General features: G+C 41.8%; 1 protein-coding gene across 1 annotated transcript in view; it reads left to right on the top strand.

Moving 5' to 3' along the window:
- DPH1 (diphthamide biosynthesis 1) overlaps nt 1-13224 on the top strand; it is a 230786-nt gene extending 217562 nt beyond the window's left edge. The window contains exons 10-12 of the mRNA XM_018557659.1: nt 386-464; nt 5464-5598; nt 12073-13224. Coding sequence (XP_018413161.1) covers nt 386-464; nt 5464-5598; nt 12073-12174 — 316 coding nt within the window. The 3' untranslated portion in view covers nt 12175-13224. The remainder of the gene's footprint in view (nt 1-385; nt 465-5463; nt 5599-12072) is intronic.
- The last annotated feature ends 1905 nt before the right edge of the window (nt 13225-15129 follow it).

Genomic DNA, 15129 nt, shown 5'->3' with positions numbered 1-15129 from the left:
TGACCAGTTAACTCTTGCAGTGCAGGGGCAGCCCCAGTACAAGGGAAAACGTTTAATGTCACTGGAGTTGGGCTTTAACAGACCAAAAGTGAACAAATTAGAAAAATGAATTGCTAAGTTATACATACACTTGAAGAGGATTACGTATGAAATGTGTGCAAATAAAAGCCTATTGCAACAAATTGACTTCTGGCTGTCAATCCTGCAAGGCGTAGTTAAATAAGGACTCTGGTTTTTATGGGCAGCGGGAAAGTTTCGATTAAGAACACTTTTTAAACATAAAGACCTGCTGCCTGTGTAGAGCATTGTTAAGAAGACTCTGTTGCTCTTCAAAGGTTTGCATTTATTATCTAACTGCATATTGTGTATGTACTTTTGTTTACAGGTGGGTGCAGGTTGCTTGCCCAAGACTCTCAATTGACTGGGGAACAGCCTTCGCAAAGCCTCTGCTTACTCCATATGAGGTTTGTCATTATGTCCCTTTCTTCTTATAGAAATTGTAGTGAAAGTTCAGTCTGCACAAAATTGATATTTGAGTAGTGGCCCGTTGCAGCCCGTTGAATTGCCTAACTGATTCTTGTGTATCTAGTCTAAGGAATGCTGATTCTAAATTCCACCTCTTCTCACCTGCTGCAGCCATTGCAAGAAAATCCCTCTCCCTATTTAAACGCAGTTTACACTGCTAGGAGAGAGCCAGGATGTGTACTAGGTAACCCCCAACACTGGAGTCACTGACAAATGAGAGCCAGACCATCAGAATCCAGCAGTAACCAAATGTAGGTGTTTAGAGGATGTAATGTTTATGTAAAGAAGACTTCAATGTTTAATGAGGATCAGTAGATGTCCTTAATTGATGATAATATACTCTATATGCACCCTAGTATACCTTTTTCAATCGAAGTCTGTTAGCAACACTTTGATTGTAGACCTTAATGGAGGTAGCAGGATCAGAAAAACTATCGGCATGCTACCTTCAAAGCAGGAAGCACATAATGTATATGTAATGGTCAATTATAAGCATGTCTGTATGTACTTTTTGGTAAGATCATTTAAAGTAAAAGCAATTGCTTGTATACTGATGATAAATAAACATCTAACATAATGGGGGGAACTTATCAAAACTGGAGCAGCTGTGCATGGCAACCAATCAGCTTCACACTTAATTGGTTCAGTGAAGATTTGAAAATGAGACAAAGAAGTTGATTGGTTGTCCTGCACAGCTGCTCCATATTTTGTCTGCTCCAGTTTTGATAAATTCCCTTCAATGTGTTTCCATGAAATAACAGAGCATAATAGGCTTCCTACATAGAAATCCCAGCACTGGCAGGTCACTTGTTGGCTGCTTCTTTCTAATTGAATATTGGTGAATATCCATATGATCTAGAGGACAGAGAGAACTGTGTGTCTCTTATCTGACTAATTCTGCTCTGTTTGTATTGTTAATGGAGCTATATAGAAGGAGATCTAAGCACCCAGGCTGTTAACAGAATAGTAGTAAATAACTCTGCAGAACTATGCATTTATTATCTCAAGAGCACACCACCTACTGGCTGCAAGTAGTAAATACATTAAACTCCCCATAATCCGGCATTATCCGGCATTCAAGCAACCGGCACTCTCAAGCAACCGGCACTCTCAAGCAACCGACAAAAAAAAAATATTTTTTTGCTAGTTGCTTGAGAGTACTGGTTGCTTGAATGCCGGATAATGGGGAGTTTACTGTATTTTTTTTGGACGGTGGCTTGATGTACACTTGTAATTGTTGATTGTTTGGTGCACCCTAAAAAATTTTGATGTCAACTAAATTTATTTAGTGGCTAACTAAATTCTTTGTCTACAGCTTGCTGCCGGCCAGTAGATAGATTCCACAGTCGGCTGCAGAATGTTAACCTGCTGTTGGCTATTTCAAATTGCAATAGCAGTCTGGCTATTGTATCCGCCCATAAAGCAGAGGAGCGGACATGAGAAAGTTCTCCCCATGGGTGCCAGATAACTTGGAGTTTACTGTATATATATCTGAACATAACATTAAAAATAAATAAACATGCACTATACCTTTCCATTAAAAAAGCCTCATGGCGTCTGTCTATGATGAGTGATATTTCATTCATAGGTGGAGTCTGCACACTGGCTTCTTGTATCTCACACGGACTTGAGTAGAGGTGTTTCATCCTGCCTTGCAGTCTTGCATTTCTGGCTGCAAACTGGGTGTTCAAGTGTTTCCACTCTTGATTTTGATATACCGTATATACTCGAGTATAAGCCGAGATTTTAGATTGTGGGTACAGCTATGGGCACTGAGACCTCTGTACTCAGCTACTAGAGGGAGGTAAGAAACCATCAAGTAATTCAACCAAATCAAGTTATTCAGTGGTGACCAACATGCTTGATATGGGGGCCTCAAAACCACTGACATGGTCTCCAGACATTGCTGCACAAAACTATCAGTGACTTTATACATGCAACAGGAGATTGCCAGAGGCTATAAGTATGTTAGAGGAGATGGTCAGAGACTGCAAACATACATCCTATAGGGGTTGTTCAAGATGCTTCAGGAGACGGCCATAGACTAAAGACACATTACATGAGGCTGCTAGAGATCATAGCCCCTTCACAAACCAATGGTCCCTACAGCCCAATTAAAAATCTGCTTTTACATGTTATATTTCTCTCAGTATTATAAAAGATCAGAAAACGGGATGGACAGCACAGAAAAAAGTAAGACCGTATGAAAGAAATCACCAAATCCATTTCACCACTAAAAGCCAGTCTAAATAATATGTTGTTTTAGTGGCTTGAGTAAGCACTAAAATACAGACTACTGTCTTCAGGGGCCCCAAGGGTCAAAGAGCCGCAGGTTGGGCACCAGGGGTCTTGCACGTACAAAATATCCCTTTCCGGTCAGTGAACCTTTAAAGAGGCTATAGATTCCCTTTAAAGGCAGAAATAGGCACACAGCTTGACATAACTAGACACATGATGTGTCTGTCTACCTGGCGCTTGCTGTAATACAGGCTGCTGTGTGGGATCCTGGTTCTTTCTTGCACCTACATTTCACTTACTACATGGGTCATAGGACAAGAACCCATGCTGTTTTTCTTTCTGGCTGGAGATAGTCTGTTTTTTTAATTCAATGGAGATTTCTTTTAGAGTTGTTTGTGAGTTGCTTGTTATCAGTAAATCGTGAATCAGGCATGAATAAGAATACCCTTTTCTCACTCTTCATTATAGTAGAAAGGTATGCAAACATTGAGGAAAAGATTGGCAGTCTTTGACCCACATCCTGATGTTGCCCTGTGTGTCCCATGATGCTCATCCAACCATACGTTTGCCAATCTCTCTGTTAGATGAAGCAGTTCTAAGAGACCCAGAAAAGGTCAACGATGCTGGATCTGTCAATCTAAATCATAATGTCATTGGAATTTTTTCCTTGGATGTGGGTTTTTTTTTTTCTTGTGTGGTAGCGCTTTTATATCGCACAGCTTTCACCATAATTGAAGATAAAATTAAAAATACATAGGTATGATCCGTAAACCATCTTGTGGGGATTGTAGTGTATAAAGGTCTAGTTAGACATCATGAGCTTAACGTCACCCTCTGCAGGTTACCTGCAAGTTCCCTGGAAATTATTTTTGTTTGGTGGGTATGATGGTGTCCAGGGTCACAAGATAGGCCTGCTGAGGCTTCCACATAAGGGGATTTTAGAATAATACAATCTTGCTTTCAAATGATAAAAAAGAGACAGGACTGTGTCTTTGTAATACGCAATGTTAAAACAATTAAAGCAATAACAAGGTATATATTGAACAAGAGAGGCAAATAATAATATCTGCAGCTTTGGGATCGACCTGGTCAGCTTGGCTTCCAGTGGCTTCCCTTGTCTAGAAGCATATGAAGCAGCAGTGGCTTGCAAAAAGCATTTTTCCGTTATTGTTGAATTACCACCTAGAATTAAAATGGATTTTTTTAAATTAAATGTAATGGACATAGAGTAAACAAAATAGTCCAAAATGGTGAAGTGAAATCAAGAAAAAAACTTGTTTTAGGGCCGATTCACACCATAAACAGTGCGTTCCAGAGCGGTCAGCCTCTGCAACGCACTGTATTGCATTCCGGCCAGCTTTCTGCGGGAGGGGGCATGATGGTGCGTTGATGTCAATGGCACACCGCAGCAAACCCCCCACCCCCGCCCGCAGATAGACTGCCCGCACAAGAACATGTGGCAGATCAATGCCTGCGTTCCGGTCCAGTGCGCTCTGCAAAAATAGTGCTTGCAGCATTTTTGCAGAGCACAGGCACGAATGTGCCACATGTCCTGGTGTGGGCGGTCGCACTGCAGGCGGGGCTGCGGTGCCATTGATTTCAATGCACCGCCACACCCCCTCCTGCCCCTGAACGCAGGAAGCCATCTGGGGGGAACCAGAGGAGAATTGAAGCGCTGAAGCCGGCGGTGGGAGGGGAGGAGGAGTAAGCGCTGTCACTTCAGGATAGACAAGCATTGAGGAGAGAGCCGCTCGGCCAGGATCTGACAGCCACCGGCTCTCTCTCTCCTCACCGCTCAGCCATCCTGCAGTGACAGCGCTCCCTCTTCCGGGCCCCCTGCCGGCTTCAGCGATTCACTTCTTCTCAGATCCCCGCTGCTCTCCCCCGCCTGTATGGGCAGAGGCAGCCGATCCGAGGAAAAGCTGCAGACTGTGCCGAGCAGCTCAGGAAGGAGAGCGGGAGGATCGGTAAATATCAGTGATATTTACCAATCCTCTGCGCAAAGCAAACACTGGAGCGATCAGAAACTGGTGATAGTTAAAATTTTCTAAATGAATGGGAAGCCTCTGTGCTTTCCATTCATTTAGAACAGAGGCTGCAGAAAAAGAGATTGAGGACTTTAGACCCCTAATATTTACACTCAAGTGGTTAAAGGGAAAACATTTAAATGTCTTGGAATGGCCTAGTCAAAGCCCAGACCTCAATCCAATTAACAATCTGTGGCATGACTTAAAGATTGTACACCAGCGAAACCCAACCAACTTGAAGGAGCTGGAAGTATTTTGCCTTGAAGAATGGGCAAAAATCCCAGTGGCTAGATGTGCCAACCCTATAGAGATGTACCCCAAACGACTTGCAGCTGCAATTGCTGCAAAATGTGGCTGCACAAAGTATTGACTTTGGAGGGGCTGAATAGTTATGCACGCTCACGTTTTCTGGGGGATTTTTGTCTTATTTCTTGTTTGTATCACAATAAAAAAATATTTTGCATCCTCAAACTGGTAGGCATGTTGTGTAAATCAAATAATACAACCTCCAGGATCCATTTTAATTCCAAGTGGTAATGCAGCAAAATAGGAAAAATGACAAGGGAGGGTGAATACCTTTTGCCACTGTATAAATATTACACTGAGCTTAGACACTTCAAAATGGTTTTGGTGTGGTAAGTTCACATTCACATCACAATGTGTTGTTTTGCAGGCCTCTGTAGCTCTTAAAGAAGCAGAATGGCAGAAGACCTATCCAATGGATTTCTATGCCAGCCAATCTCTGGGTCCATGGACAGCGAACCACGAATCTCATCGACCTCCCAGAGTTGCGTCTAAACAAACAAAGGTGCGTTCTGGTACAAGCAGCAGGCGCCTTGGCAGCAGCACATATCTGCTTAACTGTTATATTTGTGGAATGTAATATTTTGTTAAATGTTGTTCTTCAGCATCTTCCTCTTATCAAAGCTTTATACAACCACCCAGTACTCTCTTTATTGTTTAAAGTTGCTTGTCTGTTTTTATGGAGTCAAAATATCTCTTTTGCTTTTGAACACAAAAATGTCTTCGCGTTTCTCTCAAAATATCACCCCTGATTTTCAGTGCACCAACTGCACCACCTAGTGGTGAGAGGTTTACTTACTGCCTTTGGGCTGATGTATCTTTGCAATGCAAGTGCACCTCAGGGAAGTTTAGTTTAATGGATCCACATGAGCTTAACATGCGTAGTGTTAATATCAGAGCTAATAATCCTCATTGGATGTTGCAGTCGGCCAAACACACATACTGTGTTTTATAATTGTGACTCATTATGATACAGAGATGCACTGGAATCCAAGTAACCTGAGCCTATTTTACACAGAAAGCAGAGAGGGTTTTCCTAATGGATGTGTAGAACGTCAAGCCAGCAGGAGGCCCAGCATAGAAAGGGTAGAGGTCAGTGTAAGATGGAGGAGATAAAGCGTGTGCTGCCGCTTAGAGCAAGTAATACTACTCATTGATCATTCCCTTAACGCAGTTGTTATGCCATTTTAAGGTCCCTAAGTAGCTTTTTAAATTGATGCTTCTCTACCCTTGTACTTTATTTAACAATAATGGAACTAGTACATTATTAGGGGTGGTTACAAATAGTTTAGGATAACTGCATGAAACAAGCATCAATAGTCATGGAGTAGATGGTGCGTTTTAGACTTTGTTGCACCGTATGTCTTCTGTTATGGTAGTGCATTAAAGTGATACTAAACTCAGGAGTTAAATCTTAAAAATATATTCAAGTATCCTAAGTATTAACAAAAATGTATCTTATTTGTATATCACTCGGCTGTAGATCTCAAATCATCAGTGAATTGGTGCTAACGCGGTCTCCTTCCTTCTGGAGCGTGGCAACTTTTGTTCCCCATGGTCCCTGTATGTGTTGCCACTGCTTTAAGATTGCTCCCGTGATGGACTACAATCTCAATACAAATTAGTAAACTAAACATGAGATTGTAGTGGTAGAATACTCCAAAGTCCAATATTGTATCACTTTTCTTTCATACATAACCATAGAGATTGAAATAGCAACAAACCTGTTTGCATTACCCGTATATTATACTGAACCTTTTATTAATGAAACAAACTACATGGCTCTGTTTGGCCACAAAGGTATGTTTATAAGGGTCAGTGCAGTAAATGTGACCTGGAGGTGGAACACAACTGAAAGGCCGTACATTAGATAGGCCATTAGAAAGTCATTTGTTACAAACAATAATATAAAGCCGTATTATTCATTGTTAACATGATTACGAGGCTTCCAGACAAATAATGGATTTTTGAGTATGTTTATTCAAAGTGCAAAACTAAACATAAGATTAGTAAGATAGACAACTAAGCTCTGGGTCAACAAGCTGTAGTACTCCCCTCCCCTCCACTCCAGCGATGTGATGTCTGCGAGCGCCCTCACCGGCGCCAACATCTTCTTGCCATCTTTTCCTAGGTTCAACTTCTTCTGCCACCTTAATTGGCTGGGCCAGGATCATGTTACTGCCATGCATACATACAGGAAAATGGTCATCCTGGCACCTGACTGTACACCGAGCTCCACATGTACAGCTCAGTCAGTGTACACTGTAAAGAGATTGCGAGGAGGAAATTAAGAATTCTTTTACTTTAGAAAATATATAGTATGTCTCTTCTGCAGTAGAAGTGAATAAATAATGTGCTTGAAAATTTTAGCAATGGGAGTGCAAGGCCAAGGCGCTGTAACCAATATCAAGCAACCAGAATTCTTGATTCTGCAATTGTCACAGCAAGAGAAGTTCAGGTGGCTATGGAATACTGCTTTAAAATGTTTTTCTCAGCATTTTCAAACTCTTGTGTTGCCTTAGAATAAGAAGTTGTTTTAACAGTTTTGTTCAGCTGGAAAGAGATTAGAAATTGTCATTGCTGCTACTGTTGCATATGAAGACCTCATTAAATACCTTATGCCATTACACTTGTCCCTTATGGCATTTTTTTCATATGTAGACATGGCTTATACTGTATGTTAGAAAAGGACATTTGTTAGAATCGAAATCTCCACTAATAGGGCCTGTGCCGGTGACTTTTGTTTTCCCCAGAACTGATTCTTTCCACATTAATGTCAATGGGAACAGAAAAGCAACTTGAAGCAGCTTGATACAACTTAGGAGGTAAACTGCAGGTTAGAAGGAAGGCAGATGCACCTGTCAATGAATTCTGAGTGGTCTCAGATGCAAGCAGAATGTACCTGAAAGCACGCTATATTTGCCCATGGACACAAGGTCCTTATCTGTTTCAGTGCAACATTACCACTCAGAGATAGGCGTGTGTTTTGTTATTCACTTTTATTCTCCATGGCAAACCAGCTCAGAGAGGCTGATCTTTCTACTGCCTCAGTCAGAGCTAGGCATTGGTTATATTACACAATCCATTTTAATCAATTTTTCTTTTAACTTTTACAAATAATTTTGTAGACACTGTAATGCAGCTCTAGCTGGCAGGTGTGTTTGTAAACATACCCCACCATGATTGGCTATCATGGTGATCATATCATTGGAAACCAAGGTGATTGGTTCCTGATCATTAGTGTGAGACCTGTGGCTGTCAGTGATGGAGTGATCTCAAAACTAGGAGCGTGCACAGGGTGCTTCTTAGTTCCTTGATGGAATGTGGATTAAAAGAGAACTATGGCCAAACCTTTTTTGGACGTAGTTCTCTTTAGGGTCACAGGAGGACATTTGACTAATCTCCTCCTGTGACCCAAAACAGCATATAGCGGGCTATTGCTATGTCCCTCCAGTCAGCCCGGAGGAATGGAGGGGGAAATCCCTGCGGGGAGTGGGGACTGACAGCGATCAGCGGTATGTAAATGCTCAGTTCTCGATCAATAGAGCCAACTTGTGACAGCCGCAATGTTGGACGCCGGCTCTAACTATGCGGATGAGTGTATTTCACTCAACCCATAGTTCTCCTTTAACACTCTCTTGGCATAGGGAGCCATGTCTAAGAACAGTAGCCTATGGCACATGGGTGTCAAAGGCTTAAAAGGTTCATCAAATGTATTTTAATTACAGTTTGCATAATTATATGAATATTTTATATCAACAATCTGTAATCCCCTGCACAGCAGCATACAGAGCCAATTAGGTCTCTGTTATTTTGCACAGTGTTGTCTGTCTTTACATGGTGAGCATGCATACAGGAAGGCAAAGCACGGAGTGACCTCATCAATATACCGCTGCTCCTTCATTGTTCAGTCAGCAGGCTATAAGTGAGTCGTGGACCAAGCTGTGCTCCTTAACTGCACTATAGGTCAGAGACCTTCTTTTACTTTCTGGTAGTGGTGCTGTCTACCAGGAGTCTAGCTTTAAAGAGCCAGTTTGCTAATCATGTATCTTTCAGTTACTAGTAGACACATGTGGGCTGTATTCATTTTTCACTTAGGCCCCATTCACACAAGGACTTATGCTGCGTTCTGGGATTCCCGTGGCAAAAATCTATGGATTCTTGTAGCAGGAATCCCAGATGTCCTTTTCAGATGCAGCTGCTGTACTCATTGATGTAAACAACAGGGTAACAGCAGCCAGATTTGTCAGCAGAGGTCCGCATGTAATCATACATGGTACGGTCACATGTGGTTTGGGATAGATGATTGTCCCTGGATGCAGGATAGACGCATCAAACAACAATCATCTATCCCAAACCACATGTAATTGTAACATGCTGACAGATGCGGCCTGTCACCCTGCCATCTACTTAAATAGGTACAGTGGCCACATCTGAACAGGAGCACCAGAGAGGAACCTCAAGTACTCTTGCTGGAGGAATGCCAGTACACCTCATGTGAATTGGGCCATAGGCACCTTACTGATGCATTTGTTACTCTGAATTCCCAACATGCTGTAGCCACTATCATTGCTTCTTTCTTGTGGCTGGATTTAACAATTGTTTGCATTATAGAGATTATAATGAGGAGAATAGACTTTCTTGTCTTGCTGCTTTGGGGCTGGAGCCAAGGGGGACATTAAAGAGAACCTGCCTCTAGAGTCTGGAAAAACTGGAAGCCAGTATGCAATTCAGTCCACCAGCATCCAATGTTGGGTGGACAGCGATGTGTTCACATTTATTTAAAACAAGTGAGGGAATTTGGTAGTTGTGAACAGAAGTTTTTTTCATTAGTTCAGTAGTTGCTTATATTTCCATCTCATCCACTGAGGGACACCGACTCAGACTCTGAGAAAATGATTTTACATTGAGTACAAAAATTCTATTTTTGTTGTTAGTTGTCAAGTAATGGAGACAGTAATGACTAAGTGCAGTTACAGAGTCAAAGCAATAAAAGAAGATTGCTGATTGGTTACTATGAGTCACTGCACTCTTCACACCGCTCTTTCCTTTACAAAATAAATCCATCTAGCTCATGTCCTTTATCTATTTCTTACGAGCCATGGAAATGGCACACCCTGTATGATTAGTATATAGAGAAATCAATAAAGCTGCAATCCTTCAGATGGCATTTTCAGCCTCTGTCTCTCCGCCTTGCCCATGTCTTTTATTTGTAAAAATATATAAAGCATTATTAGTGTACAGTGAAATTGTGAAATGTACACTGCCATTCTTAGAGGGTCATTTATTTATTTATTTATGTTATTTCTACACTCGACAGTTAAATGTTCAAGTGGTACGATGCTGCCATCTTTATCTGTAATCCAGACGCAAGGCTTTTGGCAGTAATTGTACACTTTACGTATTGTTGTGTAACTAGCAGAGTATCATTTAGGAAGCATTATAAACTTACTCTGCAGCACACCTTTCTTTCTTTTTTTTTTTTATTTCTTAGCTGCTTTCTAAATGGCAGTGGGATTTAGACTTGTTTCCTATGCTCATTCATTATGCTACAAAGTGGAGATTGCAGTGCCTGCAGAGACTGAATGTGTGCAAAGGTCACAGATTTAGAAGCCATGTCCTCACATCAAAGTTGTCCTTCTGGATTAACCCATTGCCAAGAAGTCTGGACTGCTTTCAATTTAAAATACAGTATGTTTTTTGTTTTTTAAATTAAAAAAAAAATGCTTTTTCTGTGAATTGCTGCCACTAAAACGCCTTTCAGATGAGCATGGGAATGAAGCTCTTGGCACATGCTTCTGGTGCCCAGAACAAACAGCATTTTGAGCTGAGTGGATTGAAATACATGAGCGCTCAATAAAAGTTTGCTTTGCACTGCTGTCTTAAGGGACATACACTGTGTTGTCTGCAGACCATTTTTCTTTTTTTCCCTGACACTCAGAAGAGCATGATGTTGAGGCCAGAAGTGACCAATTCCCAAGTGTATAGTAGCACCCAATCCCTACATGGTTTAGGAGTTCATGAGAATTAAATTGGAGAGGGAATCATCAGATTTCTGTCTGACTAGAGATTCCATGGAACAAAAAGAAGATGGTACTAAGGGTAGGCAACGTTGGCACTCCAGCTGTGTGAAACTAATAAAATCTCATCATGCCTCCAGGAGTCATAACATCAATGCCAGAACCTTGCAATGCCTTATGGGATTTGTAGGTTCACCGCAAATAGAAAGGTTGCCCTTTCCCTGGTATGTACTTATTTTTCAGGTGGTCTGTGTGTTTAAACTCAGGCGCTTTAATGTTTTCCGGCCACTGCATATCTGACACTTCCAGGTGTGTGAATACCCGCTCCTCATGCCACACGTTGTTGTTATTCCTTCTGGCTTTTATGTCACTACAGGACATGTGAGCCAACAGGAGGAACCGCAGGGTAAGAAGGCATTCAACACACCCAGAAGTGTCAGATACTTGCAATGGATGGAAATCAGCAACACTCCGAAGTTTTAAGAGACGAGGATAAGTATTTACCACCATCTTTCATCACAGCCTGCGCTTCCGTTAATTTTCACCCTGTAATGACAATGTCACTTTAAACATTGCGCTTTGCCAGAGGTACAGTGGTAAAAACTATCAGAAAGTCTGTCTGCATAATGGGTTTCATTGGAATGTTTTTCCTTATCGTAGAAATATTTCGAAGCATAGTTGCACTAAGCAGCTCTATCTGTAAATGTTGAAATTCCTATTTCTTTTAAAAAACATCAAAATATGATCATTTATTTTTTTCTTATAATTAGACCCCACAAACCAGGTAACTAATATAACGGATATTGTGGGGAAAACAATTGGAACACGATTCATGGAAGTTTCACATTGTGTTGAACCGTATATTTATCATAGGTGCTGAAAATGATTTTATGTCAGAAAGTTTAGCGCAGATTACCAATTAAAGCTGTAACTTTTTTTTTTTTCTTGCTTCACTATAGTCATCTCACCTCCGAAAGACCCCAGCCACGGATGAGTGTGCAAAGATAATAGACTGCAAATGTCGGGAAGAGAAACAGCCAGAGCAAATGACCACATTGTAGACTACGCTGAGAACTCCAACAACTGCCTGCGTACCGCTGATTGCAGACGCTGATGTCATTCGCCACCTCTGGCAGGCAGGTGTGAAGAGAGAAAATGAAACAGTATGTTACGTCAGCTCGGTAGATCTGGGAAGTATCACTCTATTACCAGCTTCATAGCCCTTTAGACCGAAGATCATTCCTCATTAACCCTTTTCGGTATACAAAGATCGTAAGAGCATCAGTCCATTACTTTATCACATCTTACAGCTTTACAGTTTATGGACTGTGGGCAGGGGTCAGGGACCCCCCCTCCATTTCACTTTTTGGAGTTTCCAGAACCAGGCAGTGTGTGCTACTAATCAAAAGCTCTGTTTAATAAGGGCTCATCTGAGCCATTTGCTCCCTCCTTTTGCCGTTGCCTGGGTGATGAGGAATCGGTACCCACGGAGCCCCCACTATTGGCACTGACTTAAGCATCCCCTCCTGCGAGAACCAATCACCTCCCGCATGGAGACCCACAGCAAGCAGCTCAGTAATGTCTATGTGATGGGATCACGGGCTTTAATGTTCCTTGGAAGGGGCCCAGCAATTGCTGTGCCTGCAGCTTCTATCCAGGGAAAAGCTGAACCAGAGGGGTGTTACATCGATTGAAGTAAGAAAGTGCATAAACAACAAATAGCAAATGCGGCGTAATGTGCGATTGGGGGTCGTGGTCCCAGTCGTGCAGACTCCTAAGTCCTTCATTTTATAACAATAGATGCAAACTACATTTTGTTTTATACCTTCAGATGGTGAACAAAGTCTTCAGAGCACTGTGGATTGGTGACAGCTCCTCCCGAGAGGGAGACCTAAGAGAGGTAGAATTAATTTCAACGGCAGTAAACCCAGTGTGACATGACAATCCATGTGTCTGCCTCTTCTATGTGACACAACTGTACTCTCTTATATTAAAAAATATATCAAGTCACATTTTATGTCCAACACATTACATTTCTTCCGCAACAGCAAACTGTACTAGCAGAATGACTGTGCCTGCATTGCAAGTGTATATTATATATAGTCCACATGTAAAGTCCTGGGTTTTGTAATTAAAAAGGAAACACCGGTCCACAGGAAACTAATAAATATACTATGTGAATAACAGTATTTGTATATTCCAAATTTGTTTATTTTTTGGATGCACTGTTTGACATTAAAAAAAATATTCCACAATAAAATGGGCATATAGCAGAAACAAAAACGTGCCTGTGATTCTGTACTCATTGTTTATGCTGAAAATACAACTAGTCACTGCACATAATGCAGTTTGACTATTAAGAGGCTTTCCCACATACTGCCGATTTATGCTGAATTTATGGTTGTGCACACACACACTTGGGGGGCTCTAGGAATGGAATGGAGGGAACTTCAGAGGGGTGGAGGAGCACATTTTACAGCGGGGGGAGGGGGTGAGCATTCCCTACAGCTCTACTTAGGAGTGCCCCGGAACCTCCCAGACAGTCCTGTGTATTCCAGAGAGAGTGCCACCCCAATGTCAGTGGAACCTTAGACCATGGCCTATCTGGCCTAATGACAAATCTAGTTACAATTAATGTACCCATCAAACTCCAAGCCACTTTTTCCATGCAGATTAGGTGGGTACATGCCACGTTCAAAGTCACCTAAATCCCCTTTCTTCCCCATTCTGATGCTCAATTTAAACTTTAGCAAGTCGTCTTCACCAAATCTAGATCCCTAAATGTATTGAGTTGCTGCCATGTGCTTGGCTGATTAGCAATTTGTGTTACCAAGCAATTGAACAGGTGTACCTAAAAAAGTGACCAGTGAGTGCATATTGTTCTGCAGTATGTGTATGGTCTGTACGGTCTGTTGGAATGCCTTTTTTCTGGGCTTAGTCAGACAGGTCTGTGAGCTGGCTTTGTGAACGTGCATCCTATTTCCTAGGAGAGGGTCCTCCCTATAAAAAGTGATCTTTTAGTTTTTAAGAATTTTGGAGCAACATTCACCACTTCATGACTTAATGAAACTGCGTACCATTTATAAAGATCCTTCTTTACCGAGTACACCCTGTAGTTTTAGATTAAACAAACTTGGAGTGTATAACCTCTCTAAAGGGAGCATGCATGTTTTTGATTGGAGAGCTGCAGATGGGAAAAGTAATTTAATTGAATCCGTTTATGTATACATTAAAAGGATCATCAAATCAATTATTAAATGCAGCTTACTGTATTCCTACACTTCCTTTTACGGCATCTTTAAAGAGGCATTCTCTCTACCATTCAGGACAAACTTGCAGTGTGTATACAAGGAACCCCAATACACTGATACTTTACCAGAACTCCCCCTTCACTCTTTGCTCTGTTGCAGCCGGGGACAGTACCCAGTGCTGATGGTTTTGGGGGAGTATATGACCTCCACCTATGTGACAGTGCTCGGGTCTAACAGCCAGGCACTAGGCCCAAACACTGTAACATGACAAAGGGTGTGTATGTAAAAGGTATGTTACTGCTCCCTCTAGCCTCCGACATTGGGGGTTTTCAGTGCCCACTGCAACTGAGGAAGGTTTAATGGGAGCACACTGGCAAGGTGAGTATCAATGGATTGGGAGGGCCCATTTGCAATGACACTGCAACATTGCCCCTAATGGGTAAGGTGGCAGTGTCTCTAACATTGAGAGTATCAGAGGTAGAACTTTGAGCCATTAGGGGCTGCAATGCCCTGTAGAGTGTTGTCATTGTAACAGTGTCAAAATATTTACAGGAGAAGAATGCAGAGCGATGGCCACATCCAGGTCCTGCTTCTCCTTTAATGACCAGTCACAATGGAATTGTCCCTGACCAGCTGTGCTTTTTAATTTCACAGAAGGTCACATACCTGACTCTGTTGTACGGCAGGGGGTCTGGATAATTATATTGGCTGAACAGAATAGCAAACCTTTTTTCACGTAAAGCATTTCAAATATTTGTATTTCAA

The sequence above is a fragment of the Nanorana parkeri genome, unplaced genomic scaffold (assembly GCF_000935625.1).
Source record: "Nanorana parkeri isolate BGI_ZX_2015 unplaced genomic scaffold, ASM93562v1 scaffold294, whole genome shotgun sequence".
Lineage (NCBI taxonomy): Eukaryota > Metazoa > Chordata > Amphibia > Anura > Dicroglossidae > Nanorana > Nanorana parkeri.
The sequence above is the reverse complement of the archived record's forward strand: the minus strand, read 5'-3'. Positions and strand labels throughout refer to the sequence as shown.